The sequence below is a fragment of the Nyctereutes procyonoides genome, unplaced genomic scaffold, assembly GCF_905146905.1.
Source record: "Nyctereutes procyonoides isolate TBG_1078 unplaced genomic scaffold, NYPRO_anot_genome, whole genome shotgun sequence".
In the NCBI taxonomy this organism is placed as follows: domain Eukaryota; kingdom Metazoa; phylum Chordata; class Mammalia; order Carnivora; family Canidae; genus Nyctereutes; species Nyctereutes procyonoides.
This window is the reverse complement of record NW_026575140.1, coordinates 24,411,914-24,429,459: the sequence shown is the minus strand read 5'-3', so window position 1 is coordinate 24,429,459 and position 17,546 is coordinate 24,411,914. Positions and strand designations below refer to the sequence as shown.

General features: G+C 61.1%; 1 protein-coding gene across 5 annotated transcripts in view; it reads left to right on the top strand.

Annotated features, from left to right (window-relative positions):
- PIEZO1 (piezo type mechanosensitive ion channel component 1) overlaps nt 1-17,546 on the top strand; it is a 54,977-nt gene that overhangs the window by 11,718 nt on the left and 25,713 nt on the right. For all 5 annotated transcript variants that reach the window (XM_055307099.1, XM_055307097.1, XM_055307098.1 and 2 more), the window contains exon 2: nt 15,537-15,632. In XM_055307099.1, coding sequence (XP_055163074.1) covers nt 15,537-15,632 — 96 coding nt within the window. The remainder of the gene's footprint in view (nt 1-15,536; nt 15,633-17,546) is intronic.

Genomic DNA, 17,546 nt, shown 5'->3' with positions numbered 1-17,546 from the left:
CTTGAAGAGGATGAAGTTCCAAGTCCCGCCGCTGGAAGCTGGCTCTGGCCTCGTGCTTGGTCAGAGAAGCATGTGTGTGGCTGGCATCAGGGGACCAGGAGGTGGTTCAGTGGGGATGGGTGCCAGGCTGTCCCCATGGTGCCCGTGCAGGTCCCTGTCAGGCTCTCACAGGGCCCCACCAGACCCAGGCTGCGAGGACAGAATTGTGCCTTTTGGCCGGCAGAGTAGGTGGGGTGGGACCCCAGCCAGTGGACATCATGTGTGCTTGTGGGTGGGAATGGCCCTGGCCTTGGGGGCCTCTCGGTGGGAGGGACACCGTGGGGGAGGCATGAGGAGAGGTTTCTGCAGACCTGCAGGTGCCCAGGACGGAGAGAAGAGAGGGCAGGCCCCCACACTAGGCTTCTCCGGGCTTCAGTGGTTTCTCGCCGTCAGTGGCAGCAGCTAGAGGAGGTGCGCTTGAGCCATGCGGCCCTTCTGTGTGTCAGTGGGGACCCGGGGGACACAGCAGCCTGGGGGTGGGCCTGGCCTCATGCCCTTGAGACCTTGTCTCTCCTGCCACTTGGAGCCTATGGGGTCTCAGGGCTCAGCCCTGACCTTTAGGAACAGGAGCGAGCAGGTGGCAGTAGGCCTGCTTGGGGCCAGGGCCTCACAGCTTTGGACAGGTAGCTGAGTCTCCCAGACCTGGCGTCATTGTCAGGCTCCCGCAAGCTTTGTGTTAACAGAGAAAAGCCTGCTGGTATCATAGCATGAGAGTCAGCCGATACTGGTACCATGCCCATGGCAGTACACTGGCGTCACACAGGCCAATTCCCAGGTGGGTGGGGTCAGTGTCCCCGCTGTACAGCGTGCAGACTCAGGGGTAGCTTCTGGCCAAGGCCTGATGCCACCAGGCTGCCAGGTCAGGACCAGGTCCTCGAAGGTAGTGGCAACTCTGGTCCTTTCTGACCTGCCCATTGTGGGTGGCAGCCTCAAGGGAACAGCTGCCCCTGGACAACCATCCTGGAACAGGGTCCAGCTGAGATAGGGGGGGTGGACACGAGCCAGCCAGTTCCTCACTGCCGGGAAGGGCCCTTTGTCCCCAAGCCTCCCCTGGGGTCGAGGCTCTGACCCTGGGAAGTGGAGCTGGCCGAGGGCAGCTGGCTCCACCAGCCAGACTGACTGAGCCCTCCTGCCTCCCAGGCCCCCTCTCCATGGCCTCCCAAGACCCCCTTGGGTGTCTGCTGCTTGCTGTACTGTTAGGAATTAGATTAGTTTCCATAAAAACAGGATGCAGTGGGCGAGCCGGCAGCGCGTCCCTCTTTTTCCAGTAACTGAACATATAGCGCTGGCCAGGCCAGCCCTGTCCCCACCCGCCATCTCCCCCAGGGCGTGAGGAGCTGCACTCTCTGCTCTCAAAGTGACTGCTTAATCAGTTCTGGGGACTGTGTTCCATCACCAGGAGCCAGCGCCGACCGTGGCCCTTGGCTTGGCGGGGCTGCAGTGCTGGGCAAGCCTTGGGGCTGCCCACGATGGCATGGTGCTTCAGACCTTGGTCTGGAGGGCCTGTGGAACTGAGGAGGTCCGGGGGAGCTGGGCCAGGGGTGAGGGCACACCTGTCACCAGTGCGGTGGGGAGCTGGGTCCTGAGGCAGGCTGCCCACAGCTCAGTTGGGAGGGGCGGGTCCAGCCTGGTGTGTCATTCACTGGCGGAGTGATCTTGGGCTGTGACTTCCCTTCTGTGAGCGGGCAGCAACAGGGCCTCTCTCCACCGAGGGCTTGTGTTGGAAGGGCGGCCCTGCCTTGGCTGAGCTGCTGGCACACGTGGTACTTGGCGCTTGGTGGGGACCTGAAATGTGGGGGGTGGGGGCTTTCCAGGGAGGCCTGGACTTCACGCCTCAGGAAGCAGAAGGGCAGGGCTGTGTGGGCCTCTGCGCCCTCCGCTGCCAGTAGGGCCTCTGGCTTCATTCTCTTGGGAACTCAGGGATGGCCCAGATGGGCTTGCAGGAGGCCTGGCCTCGCACCTCCTTTTGTTCTGTCCTGCCCCAGACAGACCACAGCTGCAGGCCCGAATGCCCTCTTGGAAGTGACCCTGGATGGATTCCGGAGCTCAGAAGTGGCTCTCTCTGGAAGGATATCCTGAAATCCTAGAGGAGGGAGTGGGATCGCAGGGAGATGAGCTGAGGCAGCTTAGCATCGTGGACCCTGTAAAATCTCCGACAGCAGAGCACATGCAGGCGTGAGGCTTGGAAGCAGGTGTTTATTGCCTTCTGCGCTGCTCTGCGTCCAAACCTCAGAGTAGAGAACAGGGAAGTGAGTGTTGGGTGTGCTGTTCAGGGCACCTCACGTGAGCAGGGGACAGAGCCCCGTGCCTCCCCGTGCCTCGATGCTCCCGGGGCTGCTCTCCTGTGTGGGGCCAGGCTGCTTGTTGGGAGCAGACCATGTTGATTTTTCCCTCGCTCATATGATGAGCTTGTTGAATTTCCAGAGAACACGCGGGGCCTCTGGCAGCCTGTCCTCCCAGGCCTGCAGCCACCTGGGTCTGGGCCGCAGAGCCAGCCTAGAAGCTCAGCACCGGTGGGGCAGTCAGAGCAGTGGGGCCAGAGGGACCAGGATGTGTAGGTCATCCTTCACTGGAAGCTGTACACATGCACACGCACACACATGGGGGAGCAAGGAAGGCGTCTGTGACAGGCCCGGGCTCCGGAGGCAGGCAGGGAATTCAGGCAAGGGTGGATGTTGCAATCCTGAGTCCACATTCCACAGGGCAGCCCCAGAGATTCCTTCTTTCCCAGGGGCCTCCTCTGCTCGGTTCATCTGGTTGGCTCATGGAGGGTCATCTGCTTTGCTTACAGTCAATGGATTTAAATGTGAAACAGCTTCCCCAGGTTGATGCAGAAGCCACCACACCCAGCCCGGCCCGTTACAAAGGCACGTCCTGGGACAGTGCACTGTGCTGGTTGGCTCAGGACATATCTCTCATCACACCCCCGGGCTCTCTGACAGGTCCCCTGACCTCCTGCCCAATCCAGAATGCAGATTGCAGCTCAGGTTTGCCAAGGCCACCCCCAGCAACACCTGTCATCTGGTCCTCACACTGTCTCTGCAAGGGGCTTGCACGCTATTTGTGGGGTGCCTTCTGAGGGTAGGCTCTGTGCTGGGGTGGATGTTTGCTGGGGAGGAAGGGTCAAAGGGGCCAATGCCCAACGACCCATTTCTCTAAGAGGGAGACAAAGGCAGACAGTGGGAAGGCGGAACCAGGGTTAGGGGCTCCCATATAAAGACACAGGTGAGGACCGCCACCACCCTAAACACCCAGCGCCCCCAGCCCCCACATTCCCTCAGCCCTGCAGAGGGCCTTTGTCCCCTTCCCCCACCTGGCCAGTGACTCCGCCTGGCCTGCCAGTGGGAGGTGCCCGGGTGGCATTCCTCCCTCTTGCCGGGAAGGGCCCCCAGAGAGCAGGGCCAACCGGGCTCTGCTCTGCGGCTGCCCGTTTGCACAAGCCAGACTGGAGAGGCTGAGACTCAGGGTGCTATGGGCTGGCTGAGTCACAAGGGTGAGGTTCTGAGTCAGCACCCCAACCCCGAGTCCTGGACTTATGGCTGGGGAGATTGAGCACTTGGCCTGCCTGGGGCAGACCCCCATGTTTGGAAGGGTAGCCCTGGCCCTGAGGGTGGCCACCAGATTCACCACTTAACAGTGGCCCAGAAGCTCCTCCAAAGCCCCGCCTGCTGCAGTAGAGTGGACAATGTCTTCGTCCTGGAGGTAGGGCAGTGGACACGAGCCAGCCAGTTCCTCACTGCCGGGACTTCAGGACGGCTGCCTGAGGCCAAAGGAGTGGGGGCTCCACATGGCAGGAACAGAAAGCTGTTGTCCTTGAAGAGGAGGCCCCAGGTCACACTGTCAGGTTGGATGCAGCATCAAGACACAGGTGTGAGGGGTCTGAGTGACTCGGTTAGATGTGTGACTCTTGATTTCAGCTCAGGTCATGATCTTGGGGTTGCAGGGATCGAGCTCTGTGCTCAGTGGGGAGTCTGCCCCCCCCATTCACACTCACACCTTCTCTCTAAAATAAATAAATATGTCTTTTTAAAAAACCAAAATACAAAAGACAGACACAGCCAGTAGGTTGTGATGAACGGTCATGTCATCTGCTCCTTCTGACTTGGAAAAAGCACATCAGGTCCTTTAGGTCTCTAGACAACCTTCTGGAGAGTGGATTCTGAGTCTACGGCACATCCCTGTTCCTGGAGAGCTTGAGCTGCCACTGAATTCTCAGGTGATGCTGGTGGCCTGGCCTGGGAACCCACTTTAAGGACCACAGCTGAACAGAGTAGGTTTTTTTTTTTTTTTTTTTTTAAATAGAGTGGGTTCTGCTACAATTTGTCACTGCTGGATAGAGGGGTCATAGCAGATCCATTCTGTGGTGGAGATGCAGAGTGGCATACTGCCTTCCTCTGGGTTTCCTGAGAGCATTTCCACCCCAGGGCCTTTGCACTGGACCATCCTCTGCAGGATCTCCAGGCCCAGGTCCCATCTACCCCCACGGGAAAGGCTTGTTCTCATCCTGCTTCTTTGTGCACTATTTAGTCGTCCACTGTTGCCCCCAGGAGACTGTGCACCGAGGCAGATCTCTGGCTCTCATGCCGATCTTCAACACTCCTGGGCTTAGGCCTGAGCCTAACATGGGCAGGTCACATGTGTTTATCATCTGGGGTCTGCGGCAGGTGTGGACTCTCGTGCCAGCTCGCTGCCTTGGCTGTTTGCGCTCACCCCAGAGCTGTCTGGTCACCTTGTTGGTCACCCTCTGGCCTGAGGTAGCCGACCTTGCCCTGGGACAGCTCCAGGTGGGGCTGTTGTCCAGGGCAGGGGAGTGGCCCCTGTGCTGTATGGTGGGTTCTGTCACTGTGTGAGGGGTGGGTGGCCTGCGCTCACACCTGCAAAGGCAAGGTGCACAGCTGAGGTGGAGAGGCCTGTGTCTTGGCTCAGGAGAGTCCCCGTGTGCTGTGGCCTTGTGACAGCCATCATTTCAGGTACTGTTGGGGTGCCTCTTGGGGGACCTAGCTGTCTTATCAGTTAGCCTGGAATTTTGGTCTGGGGGTAAGGCGGCAACGGCAGCTTGGTTTACCCAGAGCCTACTGCTATCTCGATCTGCTCCAATCGGCTTGGCCCATGAGGTCTCTGGATGAGGGCCTGAGGGCTGGTCTTGAGACCAGGGCATCAGGTGCATGTGCTAGGTCACAAGGGGGCAGGCTTCACACCTTCTTCTTTGGTTTTATTTATTCACTTAATTTTAATTTTTGAGAGAGAGGGAGGGAGTGTGAGTAAGGGGAGGGGCAGAGGGTAAGGATCTTGAGCCCTAATGCAGGGCTCCATCCCACAGTCCTGAGGTCACTGTCTGAGCTGAAATTAAGTCAGACGCTTGACCGACTCAGCTGCCCAGATGCCCTTTTTCCATTTTGTTTTATTTGTTTTATTTTACTTTTTAAAGACTTTATTTATTTATTCACGAGAGAGACATACAGAGGCAGAAACATAGGCAGAGGGAGAAGCATGCTCCCTTTGGGGAGCCTGATGTGGGACTTGATCCCAGGACCCCAGGATCATGCCCTGAGCCGAAGGCAGACGCTCAACCACTGAGCCACCCAGGTGTCCTTCTTCTGTTTTAAAGTGGACTCTGGTTCCTGAAGCCCCCTGATGCTCCAGAGACCGCCCCGCTGCCCCAAGCCGAGCTGACTGCTATACAGTCCATATCCTAGATCCTCGGTCACCTGGGAGGACAGGGTCACACCTGCTACCCCCACTGTCTAGACGGGGGACAGAGGCTCACAGAGGAGTGGTGGCTTCTAGCCAGCCTGGCACCTCCCACCTTCAACTGCCCTCTTTCACAGACGTGGGGCCCTCATCCTAGGAGGATGTTGGCGCCTGCTGGCCATGGGGCACTGGGCAGACCTGTATCCCAGGCTGGAGCTCCAGATGTCCCCCGTTTTTGGCGGCATGTCCTGACACTGCCCACGGCTCTGCAGGGGGCGGGGCGGGGTATGCCTGTCTGGAGCAGACTCTGTCCTATGACCTGACCTGTGGGATGTGAGGTGGCCATCCAGGGATGAGGCAGGCACAGCTGTCAGGGCCGGGTCTCCACACGGATGCCCGGGTCTGCTTGTCACAGTCTGGGGGTGCAGCTCTGCAGAGAACCCCTTTCCTTGTGGCTGGAGGCGGTCCTGCCTGACCCTGGAAGTCTCAGTGACAGGGACTCAGGAGAGCACGGACCTGAGGAGCTGACCGGGGCCCTGGACAGGCCTGGCCCAGGCGGCTCCAGGCCAGACGGCTTCAGGCGCCCTCCCCCCCTCCCTTCTGCGCCCCCCCCAACACGGTAGGGGGGGTTCCTTTGTTGCTGTGAGTTCATCCCCTCCCTGTGGCCCCAAGCTCTGGGTGGCCTGAGGTGGGGGATGTAGACGTGGGTGGGGGTGCCATGTGGGGCTTGGGCCATCCAGTCCCTCCCTGGGGGCTCCGCCCCCGCATGTTTACCTGTGGCCACAGCAGGATGGCCTGCCTGGGAGGGCCGTCCCCTGTGGAATGCAGGCCCCACCCGAGCCTGAAGCCTCAGCCTCTATGCCTGAGCGCCTCTGCTGGCAGGTCATATGGGCTAGTGGCCGGGTGCTGACCCTGCTGGGGCATAGCCACAACAAGCAACAGGCCCTGGTCCCCGTGTTTTCCAGGGAAGCTCCGCAGGTCGTGGTCCCGGCAGGGAGCCACCAGAGTCTGATGTGAGGGGCGGTTCTGCTGGCAGGGTGGAGGCCTTTGTGCAGTGCCAGGGGTCTCTACTTCCTAGCACTTGAGTGGGGGTGTGAGTGGCTGCCAGGGGAGAAGCATGAGGAATGCAGAGCCCTGTCGGTGCTCCCGGCCCCAACGTGACCCACAGAGCAGGGGTGCCCACCATGTGGACCGTGGACCGTGTGGTGGCTCCACTTATGACACTTTGGGGTCAGAGGGTCTGCAGATGGTCACGCAGCTGGGCTTCCCACACCGCCCACCAGCCTGCTTCAGGGTGCTGAACTGCACAGCAGGGGCCTCGTGGCATCAGTCAGGTCTCCGGATGCCTGGACACCCGTGGGTCCTGCCCTCACCTGTGCCGTCCTGCACTGTTGCTCTGCAGCTGCCCTCCTCACCTCTGAAGCTGCTAGGAAGGGCAGTCTGGTGAGGCTGGAAGGGCGCCTGGGCTCCCCAACCCATGAGGACTGGGTGGGAGGCCTGTGCTGGGTGTCTCTGGGTACCCCGTCGCTGTCCCCAGCCCACAGTGGCCACTGGGTCCCCCCTCAGGCCTGGGAGTCACCGTAGCTTCATGGAGCTGGCCCGGGGTGGGGCCCTGCCCTGTGAAGTCGGGAGAGCCATAAAACCCAGTGTCCCGGCCCTTGCTAATTAAACCCTCGGCTGCAGCAGGGCCCTGGGCTCTTGGCCGGGTTCCGAGTAGGTAACGCAGTGTCCTTGGCATCGGCTGCGGAGGCCCTCGCGGTGTCCTGGGCCACCCCATGGGGCCCTCGCGGTGCATCTGCCCTATCCTCTGCTGACTTCAGGCCAGCTCCCGTCCCGGGACAGGGAAGGACCCTCGGAACGCCTCCTGGGTCTTAGAGCTTTGTAAACTGGTCGCAGCTGGTGCTCTGTATCCCTGAGGCCAGCCTGCAGGCACCCCCTTTTCTGGGCCTGAGTGGCGCCGTACTGGAGCCACCCAGGGACAGCAGAGTGGGCCCCTCACCAAGGTTGGCTTCCTGGGTGGAGGGTGGCAGGGGCATGACCCCCTGGGGCCCAGGGAGTGTTTCATGGGGGCGAGGCGCAGGCGGTGGGATGTGTGAGTGGAGCATGCAGGTGCAGGTGCCGGGGGTTCCTGCAGGGCCCATGGGCCTTGCTTGAGCAGCCAGTGAGGTGGGGGAGCCCCTTGGGCTCCCTTTCCCCCCACTGCCTTTGGCTTGTGCTCCATGGGTGCCAGCCTATACTTGCCTTCCATGACCACGGTCCTGACCCCAGAGGGGAAGGGGGACTCTGGTCAGGCCAGCTCCCTCCCAGGCCGACCTCCCCATCTTCCTCTTTCAGAAAGGTGGGATAGATCCAAACCTCTGGTCCTTCTGGGTCAGGGCCTGGCTTCAGGGTTTATAGGGAAGCAGGGCAGGTGTGGCCACCCGAGTGCTGTAGGGGCCAGGAGGCCCTGTCTCGAGGGCAGCACTAGGATAGGGCGAGGGACAGCCCAGCCCCTGTGCCACGTCTGCCCCCACCCCCCGCCCTCTGGCAGAAACTAGTAGGGAAGTGTTTACGGGTTTCTCCTGCAAGCCAAGTAAGGCCGAGTGAGCAGCTCCCGGGACCCACGGTGGGCGGGGGTGGGAGCCGTGGGGCTCGGATTGAGACCGCCCCCCACTGCTGCAGCTGCCCTGGCTAGGCAGTGGTCACCTGGGACCCTGACCCACAGTCCCTGGTCCCCATCTGGCCTCCCCAGGGCTTTGCCAGGCTGGTGGCAGAAGGCAGGCCTGAGAGGTACCTGCCCGGGGCAGGAGAGGGTAAGTCTACTCTTGCCGCTGCCACGGTGCCTTGGGGACTCGGATGAGTCGTTCCCCCACCAGCCCGTGGCCGCTGTGTAGCAGGAATGCCCGAGCCACATGTCTGACCCCTTCTGTGCTGTGTCCCTCCCAGTCTTTCATCTCTAGGGCCTGTTCACTTGTTAACCACCCAGGACACATGATGAGAAAAGGACCCTCTACTCAGGGGAACACCAACTGCCACTGGGTAAAGTCCCATCTGGGATTGTATGTGCATTGACATGCATGAATCCTGTTTCTGTTTTGGTTTACACAAGAGGAATCCTGTGCACAGGTGGCGGCGATGTGGGTGTGGCATTGGGGTGCCTGAGGGTAGGCCTGCGTTCATCCTCTCCTGCCTTGAGCTGGGCGCTGTTCTCTGGCAGGGGACCCGGAGGGTGCACAGTTGGGGTCCCCCCACCAGTGGAGGAAACAGGCACACAGAGTCCCCTGCAGAGCCACCAGATTTTAGACTCCGGCCCCTTGGCTCCCCAGTTTCACAGGTTGGGAGCCCGAAGCCCAGAGGAGGGTGAAGACGTTTGCTGCTATGTTGTACACCTGCTTCCACACCACTCAGCCTGCAGCCTCGGCCCATCTTGCTGTGACTGAGTGGCCCAGGCCCCGTCCTCAGGGCCTCACCCTGATCCTCAGGGCCTCACCCCTGCAAGAGGGTGGTGGGAAGAAGGGGAAGTGCCTCGTCCTCTGAGGTCCTGGCACCCCTGAGAGAGACCTACTGGGAGGATGGGCAGCTCTGGCCAGGCCCTGGTGTGGTCCCGCCCACCCGTAGCTGCCCCCACAGACCTGCTAGCCTGGAACAACCCTCTCTGCCCCATATCCCTCCTGTAGGCTATCCTGTAGGGCATGGGTGGTGGCCCCCATCCAGGCCTCCTGGCCTCTCCTAGAGACACTGTCCTTTCAGCTTCTCATGCTGACATGGACCCTGGCGTGACATCAGAGCTTCTGTCCCCCGGCCGCTGGAGGCCCCATGAGCCCCCGAGGTCACTAAGTCCACACTGACCTCTGCCTTTCCACACTGCTTCTGCTCGGCGTGCAGCGCCGGCCTGTGGGTCCCGCCAGCAGTGTTTGTTTCCTGGAGCCCCCCTGCAGGTGGTACTGAGATGCCCACCTCGGGGTCATCGAAGCCCCTGTTGGCATGTGAAGTGGTCACGCCTCACCCCTATGGCCTTTCATGCTGCGGGTGCTTTGTTCACCCTGCTTTACAGACTGGGAAACAGGCTCAGCTGCACTTCTGCAGGAGGCAGGTGGTGGCAAAGGTCGAGACCCACCTGACACCCAGGCCGGCTGCAGGGGACCCATCCCAGGAACCGTGTGCTGATGTGGGGTCCCTGGGGTCCCCCGTGGTGGGGGCCGTGGGGTCCTGCCCTGTGCATGGAATGTCCCAGCTGAGCACTGTGGTGTCCCCGCCTTCCCTTCCTGAACTGGCTGCAGCTGAGCCCCCAATTCTGTCACCTGAGGGATTGGGGGGGCGAGGGGAGATCCAGGGGCTGCTTGCTGGAGGTGGCCGTGTGGGCTCCGGCCTGCTGTGGGAGGGTCTGTAAAGGGTTAAGCATGTGCTGGCGGGGGGGGGGGGGGGGGGGGGGTAGGGGGGACGGCTGCGAGGGGCCAGGCAGGAGGGAGCCCTTTCCTGCCCAGCCAGGCTCGCTCTCCCCCCACCCCCAACCTATTGTTCCTGGCTCGGGAAGAGGCATATTTCCCCCATGAGGTCACAGGCCAGCCTGGGCAGCCTGGGTGGGGAGGTGGGGGCTGCCTGGGCAGGGCAGGCCAGGTCCCCTCCAGCTGAGTTTCTTCCTTCTCTACATTAGCCTGGGACTCACCAAGACTTCCTCTGGCCTTGTCCCAGTCTGAGTTGGTCTGCAAGGCCCAAGGACATGCCGCCTCTTCCAGGCAGCGTGCTCTGATACCCTGGGCCGCCTCTGCAGCCACAGGCGCACTGAGCCCGGCAGCCTCGATGGCTGGGTGGAGCACCCCCGGAGCCCTGCCTGTGGCCCTGAGTCCGGCTGTACCCTGCAGAAGCCTTTCCTCTCTGGGACCCTCCCCATCCTCATCCGAACTGAGGGGGATCGTGAGCAGTGGCCTGGTTCCGCTCCTGCGGCCTGTTTGCCTCTGCTCTCTTGCTGGCCAGCCTCCTGCCCTGTCCCCGGTCCCTGACATTGGGGAGGGCGGCTGGCTGGGAATGGGACCTGAGCCCCTTCTGTTACCCTAGCTGCCCTGCTGGAGCTGGGAACCAGCGGGCCACCGTCCCTCACTCACGTCCCTGGGGCCGGTGTCCAGTGCTGTCCGAGCGCCACCCACCTGCCTGGTGCCAGCCTGATGGCAGAAGAGGAGTGAGGGGTGGCAGCCGGGCTGGCCCTTCACATGGACTATCTCCACACGAACTGCTGTGCTCCAGTGGCACTGGTGGTCTGCCCCCCCCCCCAGACATCCCAGGGTACCTCCAAAAGGTGGAGACGCCACTTCCTAGGGCACACACGGCCTCTCTCTCCCCTTCTTGCTGTGTCCCCATCCACCAAGCCCAGACCATGCCTTCTACCGGGCCAGTCACATGTGTTGGGAGCCCAAGTGAACAGAGAAGTGAAGGGGTGGGGGGCGGGGGGATCACCTGGCACCCCCACCCCCCCACCTGCCCAGCTGGCCCTCTGACCCTGCTCTTCCTGATTCTTCATCTCCAATTTCCTGCTTTGGGCAGATAAGCCTCTCAGAGATTCTTTCCTTCCTGCCCAGCCTGGGTGTGGGGAGAGGCCGGGGACTGTTCGGCTCCACAGGCAGCAGCAGACCGTGCTCTGGCCCCTGCTCCGTGGGCTCTGGTTCCTGACATCCCTTACTGAACGCGGAAGATGTTTGTTTATGCTTTTGTTTTGGTAAAAGATACAGAACATGGGACTCCTGGCTGGCTCAGTCAGTAGGCCATGCAATTTGTTTATTTTTAAATTTTATTTTAAAGTCATCTCTAAAAAAAAAAAAAAAAATGTCATCTCTATACCCAGTGTGGCACCTGAACTCATGACCTTGAGATCAAGAGTCTCACATGCTTCCCATTGAGCCAGCTGATCACCCCAAGCACATGACTCTTGATCTCGGGGTTGTGAGTTCAGGCCCCGTGTTGGGTGTAGAGATCACTTAAAAATGAAATTAAAAAAAAAAAAAAAACAAGAAAAAGACACATAACATAAAATTGATCATTTTGACCGTAAAAAGATTTTACTTATTTGAGAGAGAGTGAGCGTGCATGAGGGAGATGCAGGCTCCCCATGGAGCAGAGAGCCTAACATGGGGCTCGATCCCAGGACCCTGAGATCATGACCTGAGCCACAGGCAGATGCTTCACTGACGGAGCCCCCCAGGTGCCCCATCTTAATCACTTTCAAGCATGCAGTTCAGTGGCATTAAATGTGTTTTCAGTATTGTGCAACCAATCCCAGAACTTTCCGTCTTCCCAAACCGAAGCACTCCCGTCCGGCTTCCCCATCCCAGCCTTGGGGTCTGCTCATTAGCCAGGCCCAGGGATTGTGAAGGCACCATCCTGTTCTGCCCTCCAAGCTGTGCTTCTGCCTCCAGGAGCCTCTCTGGGGCTGCACAGCGGATGCCCTCCTGGCCCCCAGGTGCTCCCTGAGTATCAGGCAGCCCTGGCAGTTCGGAGTGTGAGTGCCTTGGGGCAGGGCCTGTGAACAGGGCCTCAGGAGAAGGTTGCCTGTGTAGGTGAGTGGAGGATGGGTGGACGGACCTGGCTGGTAGGAAGGGGGGTGCCCCCCTCTCTGGGGCTGGCGCTGTGGCGGGGCGAGGCAGATCCCAGGGGCTGGGAAGCGAGGCCCTGGGACACAGGAGCTTAAGAAGCCTCTGCCGTAAATGGTTTTCCCTCCTGCCTCTTGGGCCAGATCAGATGGACTTTTTTTTTTTTAAGTGAAAATGCGCAATTGCTGAGAAACTTCATATTTCTGGTTGAGCCGGTTGCTGTGGCCAGTGTGTGTAATGGAAGGAGGAGGCACCCTTGCGTCAGGGGCGGCGCCCGGGCTGGGAGGGAAGGCTGCAGGGTGAGCTGGAGTGCCAGCCTGGGCCTCCTCGTGGGAATGATAGGAGGGGCCCAGTCAGGGTTGGTGGGAGGGCCCTGGAGCCTCCTGTCCCCGCCCTGGCTGCCCATCTGGTCTGAGAGTCAGGCTCACCCTCTGGACAGGTGGTTGTGTGAACCCCGATGTGCAGATGCGGACACCGAGGCCTGGGGCATGCTGCCCACACAGGTCCTCCTGTTGTTCCCTCCTCTTAATCTCCCTGCCACACCCAAGCTCCTGATCTGGGTGAGGGCCTCCGGCCCCAGGACAAAGCCAGGATGGAGGACAGGCCGAGGTGGGCACGGCCCCCGGCCCTGCTGGTGACCTGTGGTGTGGGCTGGGGTATTGGTGGGGTTCAGGGGTCTCAGTGGCCTAGGTTCTGTGGGAGCAGAAGCCCCTCTGTTGTCCTGGCCTCCGGGGTGGGAGGATAAGAGTCCAGCAGAGGCCTGTCTAAACAGCAAGGGAGAGGGGGGACGCCTGGGTGATTTAGTGGTTGAGCACCTGCCTTTGGCTCTGGGTGTGATCCCAAGGTTCCGGGATCGAGTCCCACATCGGGCTCCCTGCAGGGAGCCTGCTTCTCCCTCTGCCTGTGTCTCTGCCTCTTTCTCTCTCTCTCTCTCTCTCTCTCTCTCTGTGTGTGTTTCTCATGAATAAAATCTTAAAAAAAATAAACAGCAAGGGGCTGGGAGAACTGGACTTTCCTCCTGGCACAGAAGGGATGCCCTGTGGAGGGAGGAAGGTTACCCCCCCATCTCCCCACTGGCCAGCGAGGGGCAGCTAGTGGCTGCTAGGACAGTGCGGGCCTGGTGACCCCACAAGGGGACCCCGTGCTTGGAAGGCCAGGGCAGTGGCATCCCCGGGCTCCCTGGAGGCACTGTTACCCTAGCTCGCTCCTAGCCCTGGGGTGGCAGTCCGGCCGCTGGCTTGTTTTTGGCATCACCCCCTGCCCCCATCCCTGGCCCAGGTTGGTTGGTTTGGGCTCTGTCCGCACGGCCACCACCTGAACGTCTGCGGCCTTGCTGGGTCACAGTTCACGCCTGGGAGTCTGAGGGGGGGCAGGCGGTCCTGGGCAGCAGTGAGGACAGCGGGGTCCCTCTGCTTAAGGGGACGTCCAGGAGGGGGACAGATCTGTGGGAGGCACTGGTGCCCTTAGCTGTCTGTTCTGTCCTCTTGGGTCAGCCTGGGCCTGCTTGCTCCTGGGGGTGACGGAGGAGCAGGGGGCAGAGGAGGCCCTGGCGGGTGGCCGCTCAGGGCAGCACACACTGTCTCTCTGGCCCAGCCCCCTCTCTGGTACCCCAGGAAAGGCTGAGAGGGCCCCCCATCAGGACATCTCCCCCGGCACCCCCGATTCCCCCATGAGCCCCAGGCCCCCAGCCTCCCTGCTGCACCCGGTCCACGGGGTGCCCGCAGTGCTGGGGGAAGCCATGGCCCCGGGTTGAGAGCGAGGCAGGAACGGGCGCGGGCGTCCCCCTCCCCTGCTCTGCTCAGCAGCCAAGCGACTCCCCACTGAGCGCCGAGCCTAGTGCAGGGGCTCCATCCCCGGACCCTGAGGTCACGACCTGAGCCACCCAGGCGCCCCTGAAATCGTAAGAAAGGAACACGTCACTGGCCATGGGGGCCCCGCAGGGCGGACCCCATGTGGTGTGTGCCCGAGACACGGCGGACGGACGGGACGAGGCCCTGTGCGTGTGTGTGTGTGCGTGCTTGTGCTTGTGCGTGTGGAGAAGTCGCATTACGTGATGTTGGCCAGTGGGACGAGTTGCAGAAGGACGTGATGTGACTGTGTACGTGCTCTGAGTGACAGGTGACGGGGGCATTGTCTGCACAGAGTACAACAGTGTGTGAGTCCTGAGTGGTAGGTGACAGGTCACATGTTTAGAGGGGCTTGCTCACACGTGCAGGGAGGCAGGGAGCCTTGCGTGGTAACAAGCACATCATCTAGGCAGGACACATCTGGGGACAGTGGCCAAGGTGATTTGGGGGACGGTACTGGGGGACATTTGGAGGTGATATTTAGGGGTGATATTAGGTGTGGTATTGGGGGACAGTGTTGAGGGGTGATGTCCGGGGGTGGTATTTGGGTGTGATGTTGGGGTAGTGTTTGGGGGGCAGTGTTGGGTGACGTCTGTGGTGGTTTGGGTGTGCTATTTGGGGTGATGGGGTGGTGTTTGGGGGGCAGTGTTGGGTGATGTCTGGGGGTTTGGGGGTGGTATTTGCAGGTGATATTGGGATAGTGTTGGGGGGCAGTGTGGAGTGATATCTGGGGGTCTTTTTGGGGCAATGTTGGGGGGTGATGTCTGGGGTAGTATTTGGGGGTGGTGTGATATTTGAGGATTGATATCTGGGGGTGGTGTTTGGGGGTTGATGGGGTGGTGTTGGAGGTGAGATTGAGGGTGGTATTTGGGAGTGATTATAGGGGTGGTGTTTGGGGGGCGGTGTTGGGGGTACTATCTGGGGGTGATGTTGGTGGTATTGGGGTGATTTTGGGGTGGTATTTGGGGGGCAATGTTTGGGGGTGATGTTGGGGGTGGTATTTGGTGGTGATGTTGAGGTGGTATTTTGGGGTGATGTCGGGGTGGTGTTTGGGGGTGATGTTGGGGGTGGTATTGGGGGTAATGCTGGGGTGGTATTTGGGGGTGATGTTGGGGTGGTTTTGGGGGTGGTGTTTGGGGGCGGTGTTGGGGATGGTGTTTGGGGGTAGTATTGGGAAGTAATGTCCGGGGGTGGTATTTGGGGGTGATGTTTGGGGGTGATGTGGGGTGGTTTTGGGGGTGATGTTGGGGTGGTTTTGGGGGTGATGTTGGGGTGGTTTTGGGGGTGATATTGGGTGGTTTTGGGGGTGATGTTGGGGTGGTTTTGGGGGCGGTGTTGGGGGTGAGCCCCAGCCCCTCCACCCCCGTGGCCATGCTAACTGCCCTCTCCTCCCCTGCAGCCTGCCTGTTCCGCTATAACGCGCTCTCTCTGGTCTATCTGCTCTTCCTGCTGCTGCTGCCCTGGTTCCCGGGCCCCTGTCGGCGCGGCTTCCCAGGTAAGGGCTTGGGCACTGGCTCCTGCCTGGAGGGGCGCTGGGGGCCTCGGAGCTCCTGGTCCACACGCACACTCCGCAGGAGCCCTGGGAGTTTAGCAGCTGGGGTGAAGGATGGGTGGTCCCAAGTTTCATTTTCCCTTGCCGACCGGGCTGACTTCAGCACTTCCTCTCTGACTGCGTCATGGGGGCATCTGATAGATCCGCCCCTGGGCTTCCCGGGCACGCCCCTCTTCCTGTGGGCTCCCTCTCCCGTTCCCACCCCCTGCCTGGTGAGGCTCCTCCGTGTTTGCCTGTGCTCTGTGGGGCTTCACCTTGTAGTTGGGGTAGCTGGGAGCGCCAGGTCTCCACGTGGATCCTGAGCTCCTGGAGGGTGGGCACTGTCTCGTTCTCCCATGCATGTCAGATGTACGTGTGGGGCAGCCCATGAGTGGCTGCACCTTGGGGGCTCTAGATGTGGGCTCTAGATGTGGGCTCAGGGGAGGCTGAGAGCAGAGAGGTGCATCTCAGGAGCCCATGCAGGTGGGGACAGGGCTGTGACGGACGCCCTGCTCGCTCCCTGCCTTGTGGCTCAGGCAGGCCCACTGTGAACAGTGCAGACCTGCAGCTGGGTGCTAGGGGGGCAGATGGGGTCCAGAGTTTCTGAAAGGACCCCCTCCCCCTGGGCTCCTGCCGCCCACTCACCCTATGCTTCAGCATCCATTTTCCCAGCTTTTCAGGAAACCTGTCCCCAAGGCTGCTCTGCCTGCCAGAGGTGGGAAGGTCCCCTCAGTGTCAAAGGGGAAGAGGGGTTCCGAAGCTCAAACAGGGGTCCCTGGAAGAAGGCAGCTGTCAGCAGCATGTACCCCAGTGTTTGGCAGAGATGAGTGAAACAGTTGCCCAGCTGGGCCAAGGACCAGGCTGGCCGTGACAGCGGAGGGCCCATTAAGGGGGACCAGCCCGTAGGCACTGTTTTCCGAGGTTCTGGGTGCAGCTGGCTGGTTTGGGCCCTTGGGGGCATCTGCAGCTCACCCCATCACCCGCTTGGTCTGGAGGCCGCAAGACTAGCACGATCGTGGGCTAGACTCCCAGCGTCCCGGGGCTGCTTCCTCCTGGAGTCTCCAGGGGAGGATCTGTTTCCCCATCTTTCCTGGCTTCTAGAGGCACCCGCGCCCCGTCCCACCCCACATTATCCTTTATCCTTTATGGCCAGTCCAGTGTCACTTGATCCTTCTGGCTCTGGCCCCCATTGGGCTCCCTCCTTGCTGGGGCACTGGGCTTGCAGTGCAGGTGGAATTCTGGGAGCAAAGGGCAGTGAGGGCTTCTGGGGTGGGGGGCAGCGTAGGGGGAGAGCTGGGAGCTGCTGGGGGCGCCAGGCCAGCGCAGGCCACAGGCCCGCCCGGCACAGGGCCCTCCCCTCCCACCTCTCCCCAGAGCCTTCATGGACAGTAGGGGGCCAGTTAGCCAGAGTGGGAGGGGCCAGGTGGGGAGAACTTACGGGGCCCTGGGAGGACTTCCCTGCCTGACCTCTGTCCATCTGCCTACTCTCAGAGGCCCTTCGGGAATGGGGGCAGCTGCCTGGTTTTTCTGGGTGGGAAAGGGGAAAATGGGAGGCCTGCCGGTGCCTGGAGCCCAGCCTCAGTGTAGGATGCTTGCGGAGGCTTCTGGTGGAAGTTCTGATGCCGCCTGGGCCCCGAGGGTGGTGACCCCTGGCCCGGTCTCCATGTGGGCGTTAGCTGGGAGTGCAGCTGCCTGAGCCCAAGGAGGAGGCGTGGGTCCCCTCTGGGCGACTCCAGCCTTGTCAGCTGCAGAGCCCCTGGGGGGCAGGGCAGGGGAGGGGCAGGGCGGGGCAGGGGTGCAGCAAAGGCTGCAGGCACATCTGCAGGGGTCTATGCCAGCCACCTGCTCAACACTTAGAGACTTTAGACCCTGTCCCCG